Raw genomic sequence first — 19294 nt, 5'->3', positions numbered from 1 at the left:
GGAAATGGAATTCCGTGAATGCCATGGACGACATTTAGGTTTAGGTATTACTTACCTCAGTTATATACTAGCTAATAAGACATATATATGTGTGTGTCAAGATAGCTTTCCATATATGTGTCAAAAGGTCAAAAGGATAATAACGCATCAAATAAAAATGTATAATAAAACAAAGCAGCTCAGAGGACTAATGTAAAGCAAGGATTCAAACAACATGAAGCTGCATGGTTTCAGGAATAGCAGCGTCTATATGATTAACCATGGCGACGATAGAAAAGGTTTCAAAACTAACAAACCAAGCAACATATATATTCAGTAACTAAACCTTACGAAAATGAAATGCACAATTATCGCCAGAAATGTCATTAAAGCACATTTTAATGCCAAGACTTCATTTGAATGATGCTTTTTGCACTAAGAATATAACGATTGTCATCGATCTTGTTATGGAAGACAGAACCTTGAGCTTATGTTTTGCTGTTTCTAGAGTCCATAGGGGGCCAAAACGTTCATATGAGTCGTTTTGGACGACCTACACAAAAAACCTATTCTGTGGTTTAGGCTGGAGATCAGGTTGCAACTCCCAGCTAAAGCTGAGTCAGATCTCCTATGTCCTCGTCGGACTTTTAGGCATCATGGAGCAATATGCCTGACCCTCAGACCTGCTTCTAAAGATGACCTGTATCTGACCTCACTACTGTCCTGGGCTGGAAAACATTCTGCACCTATTATATATTTCATACCAAGACTCCCAGTTTTATGTGAAAAGCATGGAGAATATGACATACCATAACATAGTGTATGACATAGCAACATGACAGTGTACATCGCCCTTCAAAGGAGTACTTCTAATGACATTTAAAATTGATGTGAGGCATGTACATTTTTACTTAGTCTACACATTGAGATGCGTGTAGCATGTGGCCATTGAGCAACATGTGGGCAGTTCTAAATATTTATGACAGTAGTTTAGGATAAGGTATATATACCCAACCTATCAATATCAGATAAAAAACAATGACTTAATGGCTACTAAAAGGAACATTTTTCTTTTCACATTTTGAAGTTATTGTAAAAAGGTTACATACTAATGCCATGTGCTGATCCTATAAAATAAATTTAAAAATAACAAATTGATTATGTCTCTGGAGAAGAGCACGCCAAAAGTGTTTTTGCAGGTTAAACCGAGGAACCAGGCTACTCTCCGTGACTGTACAACCATTGAAACACACACATTTCTTTAGCATGTTATTATTATGATGCTTGGTAAAACCACAGAGGTTTCTTGTGAAATAGAGGGCCATAGCTATCAAATCATGATCAAGGGATGCTGTTTATATTTAAAATAAAGAGCCAAAAAATATTGCAGAGAAACACTACATTGTGTTAACATATAAAGCCCCTAGCCGGTCTATATAACTAGTATATTTAGGATAATGTAATACCAGCTCCATTAAGAGGTTTGTGCGTCTTGGTACTTCTGCACCAAAACCCTAGAATAAGGAACAAGTTGTTCTTATTCTTCTCATTATAATTATGAAAAAGCGCCACAATGGCAGCTTAGAGTGTGCATCATGTGAAACCCTTCTTCAGAACGTATAGCATTATTATAGTAGAACCCATCATGCTGTATTTAACTCTGTATTTTATGCTAGAGGCATTTGGTTGTTTTTGTGGGAATTTCCAAATAAACAAATCTATTAACTGTGAAGACCCAAGGAACGATAAGCTGTGGTATATTTAGCTGAATGTACCCAGTTGTCTCCCAGCGATTATCCCTGGTCAAATGGAATAGCCCATTCTCCTTTTGGAACAGGCCGTTGGTGGGACGGAAACAAATAGGTCAGCTTTGTCTGATTTGTCATTTCTCCGTTTGACCTCAATTCTGACCCAATGCACCTCCTTTACACAGGCAAACCCTGCAGATATCTCTCTTTTAGATAATTCTCCAGCCTCCTGATTTCCTCGTGATTTGGAAATAACATGTTATGAAGTTCAAATAATTTGCATTTGACTAAATATAAACTGTCAAATTTGTTTATCAATCTCGATGTACAATTGAATGTACAATTGCAATTAGATGTAGGCCTATGTAAAATATTTGTATTAGAAAAAAGATCAATTGTGTTATACTAAATCAATTCGCTTTACAGAAGGGTTTCTTTTGCTCATTTTGAACAATTATATCCTCTTTTCCTATCCATTCCATGGCTTAAACTAGTAATAGATAATTTATTGATCATTACCCAGTTTCATGTATGCATCAAATCAAAAACCGAATAAATGATGAAAAGAAAATTGTATATATATGCATATATGTTATTTCACAGTAAATTGTACTCCTTGAACCAAAGTAAGGTTACTCTGAGTAGTTTGGATTAATGTAAGAGTATGTCTGTTCTCTGTTGATAACTAAAAGCTGTCTTTGTGCCTTCAGATCAGTTACCGCATGTTACTATCTTACCCACAAAGTACTTCTATTATGCGCTGACTTACATAATCAGTTTAGCTCTCTATCTGTCTGTATCTCTGCCTGTATTTCTGTGTGGATGGGAGGCGTCCCTGCTCTCCGGGGGCTATAAAAGAGCGGTGCAGACCCACTCTTAAACATTAACCCTGCAACTGCATCCATAAGCGACAGTCAAGAGACAACAGCAATGGCTTCTATCCGTCAACCGCAGATCAAGAAACCAGGTAGGAAACCCCCTATCCATGTTGTATCATTGTTCAAACTGGATTTAAAGGAAAATCTATATTTTCTCTTTTTAAATTCTGTTTTTAAAGAGCTTCAATTTCACCTTGTATGCCTTTCTATACACCATTTGGAACATGCTCTGACCTCTGTTGCACAGAATCAAACAAGAGTTCCAGCTCCATGGCCAGCCCCTGCCGTTTCACAGATGTGCACGGCCTGCCCAGCATTGAGAACCTTGTGAGGTCAGCGGAGCACACCCCTGAGGTCATCAGCACCCGGGTCACCGGCACCATCCCGGACTGGATCACGGGCAACTTCCTCAGAAACGGCCCGGGGAAGTTTGAGTATGGAAATAAGACGTGAGTTGTAACAAATGATCACACTCCTTCCAAAAAGAAACTGTGGATTCCCTGAGCCTGAATGTTTTTCTGTTCATTTCTCCAGGTTCAACCACTGGTTCGATGGCATGGCTCTTCTGCACCAGTTCAAAATAGCCAAAGGCAGGGTGACCTACAGGAGCCGTTTCCTGTCCAGTGAGTGTTACCAGGCCAACAACGAGAACAACCGCATCATGGTGTCCGAGTTCGGAACCGTCGCCCTGCCAGACCCCTGTAAAAACTTCTTCCAGCGCTTTCTGTCCAGATTCGAGCTGCCAAGTGAGTTGCTAAAAAGAACACCATTTACATTTAAATATAGTAAGTTACAAATATTGTGAGCATAAATACATGAATTTTGTGCTCTGTACTCTTTAATCGTTTTGATATAATAATCCAGACACAGGGCGTCAGTTTGTGTTGAATAGTGGCGGGGACTTAAGGGCCCAGATGAGACTACATTTCATAACAATTGTGGTCTTAGGCATTTTTAGGGAGATCGGTATGAAGACAATGGCATAAAGGAGCACCTAAAGGAAATAGCCTCGGCTAGTAGAGGCCTTTTAACAACTTATGCGTTAAAAAAGTGTGTCATTCTGGTGAAGTGGTAGAAACGTGTTCCAGTGTTCCCTATATTCTTACGAGTGTGGTCAATGTGTTCCCGTCTGCAGAGGCCACTGATAACGCCAGTGTTAGCTTTGTCACCTATAAGGGGGACTACTATGTGAGCACAGAGACCACCTTCATGCACAAAGTGGATCCTGAGACCCTGGAGACCACCCAAAAGGTACAGAGGGGAGGTTCAATTACACACTGGTTTACAAAGCTTCCTCTCCTGTACGCACAACTGCTATACATTGAGTAGGGAAGATAATTAAGAGTTATATTCCTTAATTGAGAACCTGTGCATCTTTCCCTTCTGTTCCCCTTTACAATATATAACAGACAGTTTCAGATTATTTTATGCATGTATTAAAGTGAAGTTTTCTCTGACTAGGTGGACTGGAGCAAATTCATTGCAGTCAATGGAGCCACAGCCCACCCACACAATGACCCGGATGGCACCACCTACAACATGGGAAATTCCTACACTCCAAAAGGTAGCTAACTCCTCACACACATTGACATGGTACAGTACAGTACAAGCATATACTGTTGAATGATCTGACATATTGAAAAAATCCTATTGAATGTGTGTCACACCAGGGGCCTTCTACAACATCATCCGTGTGCCACCTACAAAGTCCTCCCCAGAAGAGACGCTGGAGGGGGCCACTGTAGTCTGTTCCATTCCCTCCACAGACAAGACAAAACCCTCCTACTACCACAGCTTTGGTGAGATAGACCCTTCAACTTCACCATACCATCAAGAAGAATGCACGTTAGTCTCCTCAAGTCATGGTTTGTAGAGACTAACGTTGTTGCTTCCCCTTTCAGCCATGTCGAAGAATTACGTGGTGTTCATCGAACAGCCCATCAAGATCAACCTGCTGAAGGTTGTGACCGGCAAACTTACTGGGAAGGGCATCAGTGACAGTGTCTACTGGGAACCCAAACTTGACACCATCTTTCACCTGATAGACAAAAAGACAGGCAAGGTGAGATTGGTCTAAGTTATATTCTAGCCCCACTACTTTGGACCAGAAGGGTTGCTTATTGGTGATCCGTTCAGCTGAAGGCTGACCCGTATGTTTCAAGAGAAGCCTAACCTTACTCCTCTGTCTGACTTCTCTTGCTCAGTTGAGTTCAGTGAAGTACCACACCAAGGCCATGTCCACCTTCCACCAAATCAACGCCTTTGAGGAGAATGGCTTCTTGCTCATGGACATGTGTGTATCAGACGATGGCCAGGCCATCAATAACTACATGGTGCAGAACCTGCGCAAGTCTGGAGAAGCCCTTGATGAGGTCAGTTCAGCAGACAGAGGACACTCTATTAATCTCAGTAGAAAGTAAAGGACAGCAAAAGCAAATTTACAGAAATGTAAAGTGAAAAAAATGACAAAACTAGAAGAAATACGGAATCCTTATAGTACACAGGAAATTATAGCACATATTAGTTAAGAGTCAATATTACTTGGCCAACTGACAAAAAGCGTATATTTCATCTCTATTTGTAATGGACTGTAACCATATGGATAAATATCATATCTCACAATATCATGTGAAGTTAGATAGCGTTGGAATGTACTTGGGCCTTTTGCCACTGTGAATTTGATCATTAAAGGGTGTCTTTTAGTAAGTGTAAAACACAATGTGCAGGGTGTTTCTCTGGGTTTCTCTCAGGAAACACATTAAAGGGTGTGTTTCCTCAGGTGTACAACACCATGTCCAGGGTGTTTCCGAGGCGCTTCGTCCTTCCCCTTAACGTGGGCACTGAGACACCATGTGGCACCAACCTGAACGAGCAGACGGACAGCGCGGCCACAGCCATCAAGATCTCCAACAATAAAGTACACTGTACACTGTGAATGCACTCACACATTCTCACCGCCTTTCACACATTTTTGTTTCACTACCAAATCAACCGTTCTTTCTATTTGCATTTTCATTTCTTATTAGTAATAATGATAATAATAAATCTATAATAATGATGTATCTTTATTCCATTGATCCAGATTTTCTGTACCCATGAGGACCTCCATGGAGAGGACCTCCACGTTTATGGAGGTCTGGAGTTCCCGCAGATTAACTATGCCAAGTACAACACACGGCCCTACCGCTACTTCTATGGCTGTGGCTTCCGACACCTAGTGGGAGACACTCTGATCAAGATGGACATCCATAGCAAACAGATGAAGGTAACTTTGGTCATATTCATGTTACAGTCAGGGCTTTGTTGTACATAATTATCATGATTAAATTGATCAAATCTCAGTAATGAAATGCAACTGGAGATATGCTATTACCAGATATATGCATTAAATTAATTTGCATTTTAAACAATGCTTAACTACTGTACTACTTTTTATCATTCAAGGTGTGGGAACGGCCAGGTCTGTACCCATCTGAACCGGTCTTCGTACCTTCTCCTGACGCCACAGAGGAAGACGATGGCGTGGTGATGGCTGTGGTCATCACTCCAAACAAGGTAAACACACTCAGCTGGCTCTGGCTTCAATCTTCAAACCCATGTGTTGCGTAGGAGCATTTAATAAATTGAGCATCTCTTGAGTATAACCTTTATCCCCGAAACAGGACAAGAGCACCTTTCTCTTGGTGTTGGACGCCAAGACCTTCAAGGAGTTGGGCAGAGCAGAGGTGCCAGTGAATATTCCCTATGGTTTCCATGGGACGTTCAATGCCACGGCATAGATAGGAAGGACCAGACTAGCTTGTCTCTACTCTCCAATAGTATAGAGAAACTGTTGCATACTCCGACAAGATTTGTATAGTGCAATGCACACCATATTTTATTAATCAACTTGAAACATATCTTATTTACCAACTGTAGTTTCAAAAAGCAGCACAATCTTAGATTTTGAAAGTTCATTGTCTTAAAGACATGACAGTAATATTGCTGCACTGAGAGGAAAAACAAAAACAAACCATATATATTTGTATATACTATTTTTTTTATACTTTTGTTTTAAGTGAACAATTAGATAAACTTTATAAATGTTTAAATGTGGTATTCTTTGATTTTTGAACTTAGTCAAATGAGAAAAGTATTGTTTTCATCATATATTAATTGATCAAATACAAAAATGTGTTTGAAGATAACTATCCAAGAGTATATCCAACATACATGTTTTCTAGAAAGATAAGCTAGACAGTTAATGGTTATTCATTTATTCCATATTGTAACTGGTGCAATACTGAATTAAAACTAAATGTGAAGACACGACTCTAAAAATAAAATGTATAAACACTGCCAACAAAAATAAATATGTTAAAACAAAAAAGCTGATTTGATGAGATGTGTCTTTTTGGGCCTGGGTGGAACGTCATCACCCCTTGAGTTTTTCAGCAATAAGGACTAGAGTATGCTTCAGGTTGTCCTTCTTCTCCTGTAGCTGAGCCTCAAGCTGCCTGGCCTCATTCAGAATGCCCTCCAGGTCCCTGACCTGAGAGGCGTCTAGCGCTGCTCTCTCACTGCAACACAAGAACACTGGGGCTGTGACTGGGGCTGTCCATTCAAATAGGAGAGGATGGAACCCCAAAAATGCATCGGAATCAGGGAGGAGATCAGGAGGTTTCAAAACTAGAACACGAGTGATGTTTTAATTATATTGATTAGCCTACCTTAAAACAGCAGCATATTGCGAAAACAGCATGTTGACCTCTCTATTGGCACCTGTTTATCAGAAAGATAATTAAGTTCCGTCTGTCTTATTTGTGCACAGTTGCTTCTCTAAGTGGTTTCATAGGAAAGATACAGCAAATTTAAACAAAGGGATAAACTATGGTGAAACTGAATGAAGGACCCACCAGTGCATGAACAGGATGCATGATGAAGGAAGAAGGAAGGACTGATTAGGAATACAACAAATGACTCAAAGGAATCTTAAAGAAATGAAAAATGGAAGGGTTCATGAAAATAAAATAATCAAGTAAAGTGGACAGGTTTTGATTATTGAATAACTGATGAATTCATGTTTAATTCATCTATGTTCTATACACTGAACCTGGGCAGTATTCTAATCATCCCATTGAGAAGAAACCAATAGCACGTGTCTTTATGCATACCTGCAACTGCAGCTTCAAACACACCATCCAGATCCAGCATCTGTGTTTTACTCCAAGTGGCTTTCTTCTCTGCCGGTGATTGGTCCTGATATGCAGTCATGCGCTCCATCTATAGCAACAAGGGAAGAATCCTCTGAAATCTATCTGTGTACAAACAGCAGTAAAGTCCAATTCAGTAGCATGAGCCTGGTGCAGGAATACCGTCTCTGTGATCAGTATAAACCAGACTCAGAGACAACGTTACACAGCTTTAATCATCTGGCCACCATGCTGGCAGCCAAACTGGCCTGAGTTCACTTCTACTCACCTCTTGGGTTGGTTTCTGTTTAGGGCATCTGCTCTTAACACCCTTGTTGCTTGCTATTGTTGGAGCCATGTTAACTTGCATTGGAAATCCTTTCATTGTTATATATACCGTGACTGCAAATGTGGGAAAACAATTAGACTTATTAATGTTGTACACTTATAGCACACATAACTGAACACACCACTCAAAACGCACAATGCATTTAAGAGTCAATCATAATACAATCAACCATAATAGCAAGGATGCTTGGAGGAGAGAAGTTGCACTGCCATCTGTTTGTGAGGAGCTCAGTGGTTTAAGCCACTTCTAAAACAAGGACATTAACAATAACATTAATTTAGTAAGTAAGGGATTAATTAAGCTCAATTTTTGTAAATATACAACCAGTTGGGACTTCCGACTATCAACTAGAATGTATCACAATTAGGCCAGGCTACAGTTTGCTGTATTATCTACAAATGGATAGGAGTATAATCTTTCTATGATCAGAAAGATTGTACTGGTATAATGAATATAGTATATATAATATATAGGGCAACATCATGTTGGCCTATATATATATATATATATATACTATATTCATTCATTACAGTGTTTCCCCCAGAAAATGTCTTAGTCAAGGTGCTTCAGGAAGGGGGGGGGGGGGGGGTTCCATTCAAAACGCTTAATGGCGCGACTATTGTTGTGAACAGTATTACCAATGTATTATTTACCTTTATTTTTGGCACCTGATGGTAGTATGTAAGTATGTTTTCTTTCCCTACTAGAGTTTTGTACTTTGTTAATACATAATAAAAAAATATTTATAAGAAAAAACGAAAAAGAATTCTTATATATATATTTCAAATACATTGGTAGTCAAGGCGGGGCCCTATTGTTGTTAAGGCGGCCACCTTAACCATACAGTGCTGGGGGAAACACTGCATTATACTATACCAGTGGCACACAATGCTCCTCCCCAACTTAGAGTTGTAAAGAATGATTTGGAGGAAATGTCACCGACATTACTATTTTACTACTTCGATATGTTATGAGCTCATTTCCAAGACAGCAGACTGTCAAAATAAGAATGCTCATAGAAATCAGAAAGGCAGCTGCATTAGTATTGCTGCTATACGAAAATGTGTATAGAAATGGAGCAAGAACTTTTATTATACTAAGCTTAATGAACAAATAATGAAAAAAATAATTATAACCATGCATTTTATAAACAGGAAGTACTTTAACATGCGTTTAACATTTGTGTCTGAACGAGCTGACACATCGCTGTGAAATTGATCAGGATTATGTAATTATTATGTAAAAACCCTTGATGCCTTAAGATCCAGAGAACCAGTGCACTGGTTAAAGATCTTGATCTGGGTAAAGATCGTTATCTGATTAAAGATCATGATCTTCGACCAGATAGGTCTATCCTTTGAACCAGATTCAGCTCATTCAGACTAAAACTTCATCACTTGAACCAGGTTCAGCTCGTTCAGACACAAACGTTATTATCCTGTGAACCAGGTTCAGCTCGTTCAGACACAAACGTTATTATCCTGTGAACCAGGTTCAGCTCGTTCAGACACAAACGTTATTATCCTGTGAACCAGATTCAGCTCGTTCAGACACAAATGTTATCCTGCGAACCAGAATCAGCTCGTGCAGACACAAATGTTATCCTGTGAACCAGAATCAGCTCGTTCAGACACAAATGTAATCATGTGAACCAGATTCAGCTCGTTTTTTTTATCCGTCCCTGCGGATTTCAACCCACCACCATGGAAGGAGCAGTTATGCTTATAGAACAGCTAAGCTGTGGACATAGCTTATCTTTAAAATAAAACCGTTGGGCTCTTTTCTGAGGATCAGTTCAGTGACTAATGAACCCCGAGGAACGGAACCACGAAGCGGCGGTTAGCTCGGCTAACGGGTCAAGCTAATGTCAACTCCCGACTAAATATCTAACATTAACGTTACGTTAACATCCTATTTAAACACTACCAACTAATTAACATGAACGTTAACATCTTATTCGAACACTACCAACATAAGGAACATTACGTTAACATCATATTTAAAAACTTCCAACATAACGAACATTAACGTTAACATCTTATGAAACACTACAAACTAAATGAACATAAACCTTAACATACTATTTAAACACCGGAAGGCTGGAGAATGATATAAACACTGAACCGACTCACGTCGCGGTGAACCGCTATTTAGTGAACCGCCCGTTAACGCTCTTCAGTGAAACGGTCCGGTAATGCTCTTCAGTGAACCCTTGTTGCGGTTAACCGGCACGGTAACGCTCCGCATTAATCCGGCCCAGTGATGTTCCTCAGTGAACCTGACTCACGTCGCAGTGAACCAGACGGTAACGCGGAGGGTTTAGACCAACGAGTTTAGACCAGCGCGAGCTGCTCTAACCATGACCTCATTAACCGGTCAAGAAGGTGAATATTCCCCCGTCGGGTTCATGTGATGACGTAGGCCTGTTAATGCACCACCCAGTTGATCATTCCTCCATGGGGTTCATGTGATGATGTAGGAGCACCACCCAGGTAATCATTCCCCCATGGGATTCATATGATGATGTAGGAGCACCACCCAGGTGATCATTCCCCCATGGGGTTCATGTGATGACGTAGGAACACCACCTAGGTCATCATTCCCCCATGGGGTTCATGTGATGACGTAGGAGCACCAACCAGGTGATCATTGTTTCTATGTCAGCAGCTCCATCTACTCCCTACCTCATTAAAAATAATCCTCATGCTTAACTTGAATATTATTTTTGTACATTTTGTGCTTATCAGAATTTGAAACATAACAAATGTAAGCATACTTAAATGTATGCTTACATCAGATCATAATATTTGAATGTTTGAAGGAACATTTAAATAAAGCATGAAGAAGAACAGAAAGACAAAAGGAAACATTATTTTCCATGGCCTACATACTTAATTTGTTAAATGATAAAGCCTAGTGTTTATAATTCGTGATGCCAGTAGAGTGGGAGGCTGTATTTCATGTTATTATGTTGGGCTTCGTGCTGCTCTTCATCCCCAGCGGCCAATCACAGGCGCGCTTGTCGGTGACCTCATCAGCAACATGAACACAAACATGGCGACGGCGAAGGACGGCGGGATGCGCTCCTCTCTCCAATGGACCGTGTGGCTCTTCTTCGTGTCTGCAGTGGCGGTACGGGCATCCACACTGCGTCTTCACCAAGAGGAACGACACAGGCTACCACAAGACAGAGGATTTATAACGGTGAACGCAGACGTGGATTTATCAGACGGACTGGGCGCTGCTGCTCCCAAACTGCGACAAACCGCACGGCGTGCGGCCAGAGGGGACGGGGGGAGCGCAGGGACCGGACCCCGTATCAGGAACCGCCGCGGGGCCGCCGTGTCGGCCCTGCCCAAGGTGTACGGACAGGTAACACACACACACACACACACACACACACACACACACACACACACACACACACACACACACACACACACACACACACACACACACACACACACTCTAAGATGCGTTGCCATTCCCTGCAGAACATATGCAAATCTCTGACCCCCGCTGAAGTGGGAAAGAAATAAGAAATGGTTTAAGATGACACACATGTGTTACATATTTCACCTGGGGGGCCCGTAAGTTACTCTCACGTGTTCACATTCTGGTTCCAAGCATTCATTTCGACGGTAGTGGTCGTTTCCCAGATTGTCATCTCTCCTCCCATCTGGGATCTGTCATTCAACGCCGTGGTGAACCGGCCTATTCTGTGGTTCCCTCGAGTCATTTCTCCTCCAATCTTTACCTTTCTGCAAAGCATCTCCAAAACTGAAACTGTCTGTGACTGTGAAACGAGAGAGAGCAAGTCACTTGGTATAATTAAGGAGTTGTATGAATGATATACTGAGAATAGAAACACTAAACAAGAATTGACTGTTGTGATGCAACCTCTTTGGAACTGATCTTGCCAGTCCCAGTATTCGTTTAGAGATTAGTTGCTGTACTTATTTCGTATCATGATGATTGCATTCATGCTCAGAGCCAAACATTATTGAAACTCAAACAAAAATGTAAAAAATGGTGCGCCCTGCAGTTATTCAGTAGGCCTGCATTGCAGTAACCTTGTCTGTTCTTGCAGTGAATGTCCGAGCCAGGCGGCCTATCGGAGATCTCTATTTGAATACTCTGGTACCCTATTCTGTTATGAAGTAGAATATAACTTCCAACATTTGCATTTGCAGTCCGAGCCTTGCCCTGTGAACATTTACACACTGAACAAGCACACAAAACAAATTATAGTTGAATATCTAAGATAAGTAACTGAATGCCATAGATCCCCATGAAGATTATTTGCATGGCAACATGAGAGTCTAACACAACCCAATAAAGGATAAAGCCAGGAGCATAAATAGGCTTTTCTAGTGACAGTCTTTCGATGCACACCTGCCATTGTGGTCAAAAAGCCCATTGCAAATCACAGAGACAGCCTGCTGTTCTGCCTGCTTGCATCCAGCCCAGAGGTTTGATTCTAAAATACCTCTGTTGTAAAACATCTAGCTAAAGAGGCAAATTTCCTTGCAAAAAAGGTAATGAGAATTTTTTTTCTATACCTAAAACATTATAAAAAAGGGTTTCCCCATTCCCCCTGGTCCAAACAAGGGACTGTTTAGGTAGAAGAAACAAAGTACCATATAAACCCTGGTGGTCAGACACACATCTCCCACCTTTGTTGATTGTTGTAAGCGTAACTTGCCATGTTCAAAAAGTTTGCTTAGTCGTGGCTGCACATATTGGAGAAAAATGTTTGTTCCTTTCTGGATTTGCACATGTGGTCTGTGAGCTTATGTGTCCCCCTTGGCAAAAGGACTGGCCGATAAATCAATATTAATATCTATCACGATAAAATAAAATGAGCGGATGGATAACCTGTGTGGTAATCCTGAGCCGTACAGGGGATCCGCTCAGAAGGAGATGAGCGTATGGATCCCCTGTGTGGTCGTCCAGAGCCAAACATCTGCTCAGAAGGAGATGAGCGGTGAGAAACCTAGTGCGAGGAAACTGTCGCCAAAAAATAAGAAATGTATGTAAATGTACCCAACTATGGTCCTACCACTCTGGGTATATGGAAAGGGTTTGCTTCCTGAAGTCTGACCAAGCTGAGCATTAAGAGCCAAATATGTCGCCCAACTGTCCTCAGCAGAATGGGAAACTCCACCAACCTCAGAAATGTTCCACCCCACAGAGCACTCCTAAAGTTTGAATTTGAGCTATCATGCTAGCGTCAGCCTCCCAAAGTAGTGGATTAAATTATGCATCTATGATATTTCTTTTTCTGATTCTGTTAAATTTGGACAACTAGGCAAAAGAGTCGCCATTATTCAATAAATCACAAGCGTGCTTCAGTGTACCTCAGATCTATAGTTTTGGCAGCCCATCAAGGACATCCCACTCAGGTAATGTCAAAAAATTTGCGCAGATAGTGGAAAAAATGACTTAAAATAACTACTGTTTCAGGAGCTCACCAAGCTATTTTATAATGGGATTGTAACACTGACTTTAACCATTCTGAAGGTGAATAATTCAGTTGTCGAAATGGTACACTTTTAGAAACCGCACGTATGCAGGTCTCAAAAAAGGAAAGAACCATTTCGGAGACAAGGGGCGCTATAACTCAAAATCGAAGAAAAACATTCGGCCCCAATGATCGCTTCAAAGCGCCCCAGGGACTTAAAGCTTGGCGAGCTCGCGAATTAGTAATGCTAGAGTTGGAATGCTCACAGAATATTGCGCTAACGACAAGTTGGCTCATGTAACCACACACACATTTTCTTCAGAAAATGTATGCGGCGACCTCTCGTTGTATATTTATTACCATTTAGTAAGACAAAACCATTCAGTTCAGTAGTCAATGAAATGGCTTCATCTCTGAATAAATCCTTTCTGATCTAGTCCCAAATAATATAGGAAAAGAATAAGATGGCATTGTACAATCCACAGATATGTCTTTAATTTCAAAGATTTTTGAAATTAAAAAAAACGGCCTTGCCCGCACACTCACAGGTCAGTGTGGAATTCGGAACTCCACAATCAACCTCAACGTTCTCCTGCTCCCTCCCGGTAGATCAAGCTCAGTTAAAAGACACAGCTTGAGGCATCCTGTTCACCCTGTCCAGTCTCTGTTCAGCTCAGCTCAATGTTGAAGAACACAATCTCTATTCGTTTTGGATCGCATCATTTTGAGAAGCGGTCATCTGCTTGATACAAGCCAAGCTCTCCAGTGTTTAAAGAAAAAACACCTGCTCTGACAGTTTGTCTGGCTGGTTTACCATGGGGTGCATTGATTGGTCAATGCACCACAGGTGTGGAGCCTCACCCTGCCCAAGAGCCTAATCAGTCTGACCTGGGCCAAGTGAGGCTGCTTTAAGTGGCCATCAACTACACACAAACTCCACACTCCTGTTTAAGGCGGCTCTCTGAACTATTTTCATATCTGAAGATTTCTGATTGTCAGTTGCTTGTGTTGTCGTATCAATCTCACGTAGTACACGTCCCCTTTTTAAAGTCATGTCGGGGCAGACGGTTACCCTTTATGTAGATGGAACACCGAATGTAACTCCATTACAAATGTGTTCAAGATAATTTTTAGTGTGACACTCCATAGGAAATGCTCTAACAATATGAAGACAAACTTTTCAATTTGATCAATTTAAACATTTATTTAATTAAATTTAACCAATTTAAAGCTGGATTCAGTTAAATCCAGCTTTGCATTTACTAGGGCTGGGCGATAAATCTAATTTTGATCTCGATTTCGAATTTAGCATCAAACGATCACAAAACTGATATAATCAAGTTTTCGATTTTTTTGTTTAAAAAACAGCTGAATACATATCTGTACATTATTTTAGAGACATGCTGAATAAATACATCATGTTTTCAAACTCAAAACTAATCGTTTGAATAATCTTCAATATAGACCAAAATAATCGAGATTATGATTCTTCCATAATCGAGCACCCCTAGCATATACCTATATATTTATGTTATTTCTCAAGGGCACAAATTATGTTCCATACTTCTGAATGCTCTAGCATCATAAGCGTATTAAGGCGAACATTAAACAAACACATGCTCATATATATCCTAAATTCTTTATACGTTTGTAAGAGAAGCCTTTCTTCACACACAATGAATGCATGGATGATGTGGAGCTGCTGGTTTTGGATGCTGGCTTCTCCATGTTTGGCCAGGGCTGTAGGCATGATGTCTGCTCAGGCATGTGTTGTTGTGTTTGTGCTGGGTCAGGAGAACTGAGATCCTGCCAGACCACGGTACCAAGTAGCCAAGAAGACCCGGCCTTTGTGTAAAGCTCATATGCACATCATGATGATTCGTATCACAAGACAAAAAACATCTTGCTTTACTTAAACCCACTGGCTCTGATGCATCTGTTGTTGTGAAACTCGCAAACAATAAGTGGCCCTTTCGTATTAATCATCAGCACCCGCAATTGCACGACTGATTATGTATTGGATCAGAAAAAAAAAAAGCCCTTGTGCCTCGCCTGCACTTGAAGACCCATCCAATTAGCTAGTAACATCTGCAGAGGCCCACGGCTTTACTTAAAACTTCCGTTAACTAGCTTCCCCACTGAGCGGGGCTGCCTTCACCTGCTTGTTGAAGCTACACTATGGCTCTGCTTGGGAATGTGATGGACAGGCCGCATTTAGGTGGCATAGCAACTACATCATAAGCACAGGCTGCTTATGTACTGTGAAACATTATTTTCGATTATTCTATTATTATTTTCTATTTTTTAGTAACATTATTTTTACCTATCAAACTCTTCATCTATATCTGATCGCAACACCTAGCAAACTGGGATTGCTGGATCCCTGCAGAATCTTCATGAGATAAGATAAGATAAGATATACTTTATTCATCTCAGCAGAGAAATGTAGGTGTTCCAGCAGCCAGCAAACATACACAACACAGCACATGTATACATACATATCCCACCTAAACAAAACCATGCACCCACAATACCTAGCCTAGGATAGAAAAAGTGGAATGGATGGTCCATGTGCATAAGTATAAGTAGCTTTTACTCAGACATAACAGTACAAAAGTGTGCAAATATACAGGTGTGCAATAAACAGGTGCAAAAAAATAATATTTTTTTATATATATATATATATATATATATATATATATATATATATATATATATATATATATATATATATATATATATATATATATATATATAAGTTTGATATATTTAAGCAGCGCAAGCTAAAGTTTAAATGAATATTCTTCTGTCCTTACTAAAAAGGGGAGTTATTATATATAGTGCAATTGCAGTAGGTAATAGTCAGCACTCGAGTTGAGGGGGGATGGCATCCCCCTTTGGAATTAAAATGATCAAAATCATCCCTCTTCTGAAACAGCCATCCCCCCTTCCCATCCCCTGTTATTTTATCAATTAATGTGGAAATATTACCGCTATTTCATTATAGCGGTTTCCTTTTTCAATTCGGCACAACGTTACTTTTCTCATGGACAGATTTGACAGCGACACTGCATTCTCGGGCAGTATGTTATTGCGCAAGCACGCAGGCACGCTTGCTGCACGCCTGCGTACTTGCGCAATAGTGCCTTCACGACTTCTCATTCCACACCGTACGAGACAGGTAGCGTGAAGCTGTCTCTGCATCTCAGACATCGCTTCCGCAGACAACTCTGCTGTCCCCTTTTATGCCTTTCATTCCAACCCGTGAGCAATGCTAGTCTCCCTTCTCTGCCGAATGCATTTTTGAAAAAAAGAATAAGTATCAGTTCTTAAAATCGTTAAAAGTGACTCATGCCTCGAATCGTGTGATGCGTCCGATGAGCTGCGTTTTTGGAGATAAAATAAGAGCGATGACAGTAGTCATCGACCTTATTTTATCCCAAAAAATATCTAATAATAATAATAATAATAATAATAATAATAATAATAATAATAATAATAATCACACCGTTGGTCTCCCACCATATGCGCGGTTATCAGCACAAATGATCTGTCCCTAAAAGTTAAAATCCACAATCCCCCCTGGCTTTTTTTTACGACTCGACCGCTGGTAATAGTAATAGTAAAAGTAGTAGTAGTAAACACTCTTGTTTACTCACTAGATTGTGCAAGGGATGTGTGTTATCGTCCATAATACTCAACAATTTCTGTACCATCCTTCTCTCCGTCACCACCTCCAGGTACACTACAGCAGTCCCCAGCACATAGCCAGCCCTCCTAATCAGCTTGTTAAGCTTTTTAGAGCCACAACAGACTGATAAAACATACGTAACATTTTGCTACACACACTAAGTGACGTAAGCTTCCTCAAGAAGTAGAGTCTGCTCTGACCCTTCTTGTAGACAGCCTCCGTTTGTTGCTTCCAGTCCAGTTTATTGTTCATGTGCACACCCAAGTATTTATAGCTCTCTACCACCTGCACATTATCCCCAAGGATATGGTGGTGCTAGCTCAGGCCTGGCCCTCCTGAAGTCCACCACCATTTCCTTGGTCTTTGTTACATTTAAAACAAGGTGGTTTTCCCCACTCCATGCAACAAAGTTATCCATCAGCTGCCTGTATTCTGTCTCATCTCCACCACTAATACACCCCACTACCGCAGTATCATCTGAGAACTTTTGTAAATGACAAGCCTCAGAGTTATACTGGAAGTCTGAGGTGTTTAGTGAGCCTTTTTTTAAATGTAGAATATGTGGCGAACTTCGCTCCTCTTGGATTGGTCTAGATTTCCACTGACCTGATGGAAGGCGACCATCTTTTATTTGGATCTAGTGTGTTCACACGCCACATGGCTTTGTCATGGACCGCCGTGTGGCTCACCCTCGTTATCAGCCCTACTTGTACATGTTACTTCAGGAAGAATGTCCTGTGTTTCCTTCAGGCCAACCTGAATGACTCCCACAACCAGATGGTGGTGCACTGGGCGGGCGAGAAGAGCAACGTCATCGTGGCCCTGGCCAGGGACAGCGCCGGGGCCACGGGCTCCAAGACCAGCTCTGTGAGCACGCACTCACTCATGCACACACAAAGACACAAACAGTTTACCAGCTTTTTCTTCAGCTTTTAATCCATCAATCTTTTGACCTTTTAGATCTTTTGACCATTTTTGAATTCAGAATTTACAATTAGTATTGTTAGCATAGCATGTTTGCTGACTGATCTTGACATGTCGTCTTCTCGTTCCCCTCTTCTTTCCGCTCTCCTCGTCCCGCCCAGGTGTACGTGTCCTACGACTACGGGACCAGCTTCGTGCTGGTCTCAGACCGCTTCCGCCTGTCGGGGGCCAAGGAGGACCGCAAGCAGGTCATCGCCCAGTTCTACCACAGCCCAGCGGACAACAAGAGGGTGAGACATCCAAACTGCTCAACAAGGGGCACGTCTGTCCTGTTGCACTTTGTACACACTCACGCACGCACACACACTCCCCTCCTCTAGCTCTCATAAAGGTGCTGGCTGTTCCAATAAACCAATTCAATGAAAACCAAATGTAAACGATAAAAGAATAATAGTGCGCTGCTGTATTGCCTTTGGTAATGCTGGTGATCACTGGAAGGCAGTGTGTAACAACGCTCAGAGCAGGGAGGGATGCAGCTCCCTGACATGTCGTCCTACTGTCCCTGGCCAACCAAGCTCTGGCTCACCTGCTGGACCTCAGGTCAGCCTATGGAATAAAGAAGGAGATGTACTTAATTAATCCTGTTACACTCTCTCTGTATTGACCGTCCTCACTTGCTGAGAGCATTGTGCTGCCACACAGATGAACCATGTCTAGTCCTAGGCCTTGGTTATGGGCAGAGCACAGAATATTCTTGCACCTTTTGTGGTCTCCACATGTGAAGACCATGCTCCACACGGTATGGCCCAAGGTCTTCAGGGTGACCTCTGGGTGACCTCTGGTTGCCCTCTGTGTGACCGTATGGCTCTGAGGCCCCAGAGCTGACCTCTGACCCCTGTGTCCCGAGGTGTGACCCAGCCCTTCATCTCAAGGAACTGGGTGGGAACATGGGTTATGGTGGAAAACCATTCCAGGTGGTTCTAATGCTTACATGCTGAACTGATGCAGTCGCCAGCTGCAATCTGGAAAGGCAAACTGCAGTGACCTGTGTACCCTGGTGCTGTCCCACCCACCTGCTGATGCTAGTGTC

At 41.5% G+C, this 19294-nt stretch overlaps 2 protein-coding genes across 2 annotated transcripts in view; both read left to right on the top strand.

Annotated features, from left to right (window-relative positions):
- Positions 1 to 2657: 2657 nt before the first annotated feature.
- On the top strand, positions 2658 to 6384 carry bco2b (beta-carotene oxygenase 2b; the record flags this gene model as incomplete). The annotated part of the gene is made up of 12 exons (XM_079731373.1): positions 2658 to 2694; positions 2853 to 3054; positions 3140 to 3351; positions 3741 to 3856; positions 4067 to 4169; positions 4276 to 4404; positions 4507 to 4667; positions 4810 to 4977; positions 5385 to 5522; positions 5688 to 5870; positions 6050 to 6160; positions 6268 to 6384. The coding sequence occupies 12 exons, from the start codon at positions 2658 to 2660 to the stop codon at positions 6382 to 6384; spliced, it is 1677 nt and encodes a 558-aa protein (XP_079587499.1).
- A 4783-nt stretch (positions 6385 to 11167) lies between these two features.
- The window catches only part of sorl1 (sortilin-related receptor, L(DLR class) A repeats containing), a gene marked incomplete at its 5' end in the record, with an annotated part of 58563 nt that continues 50436 nt past the window's right edge, over positions 11168 to 19294 (top strand). The window contains 3 exons of the mRNA XM_079733120.1: positions 11168 to 11497; positions 18031 to 18147; positions 18366 to 18494. Of these exons, the coding sequence (XP_079589246.1) occupies positions 11168 to 11497; positions 18031 to 18147; positions 18366 to 18494 (576 nt within the window). The remainder of the gene's footprint in view (positions 11498 to 18030; positions 18148 to 18365; positions 18495 to 19294) is intronic.

Source organism: Pollachius pollachius (genome assembly GCF_949987615.1).
Source record: "Pollachius pollachius genome assembly, chromosome: 3".
Taxonomy (NCBI): domain Eukaryota; kingdom Metazoa; phylum Chordata; class Actinopteri; order Gadiformes; family Gadidae; genus Pollachius; species Pollachius pollachius.
Note: the sequence above shows the minus strand (reverse complement) of the source record. Positions and strands in the feature narration are given on the sequence as shown.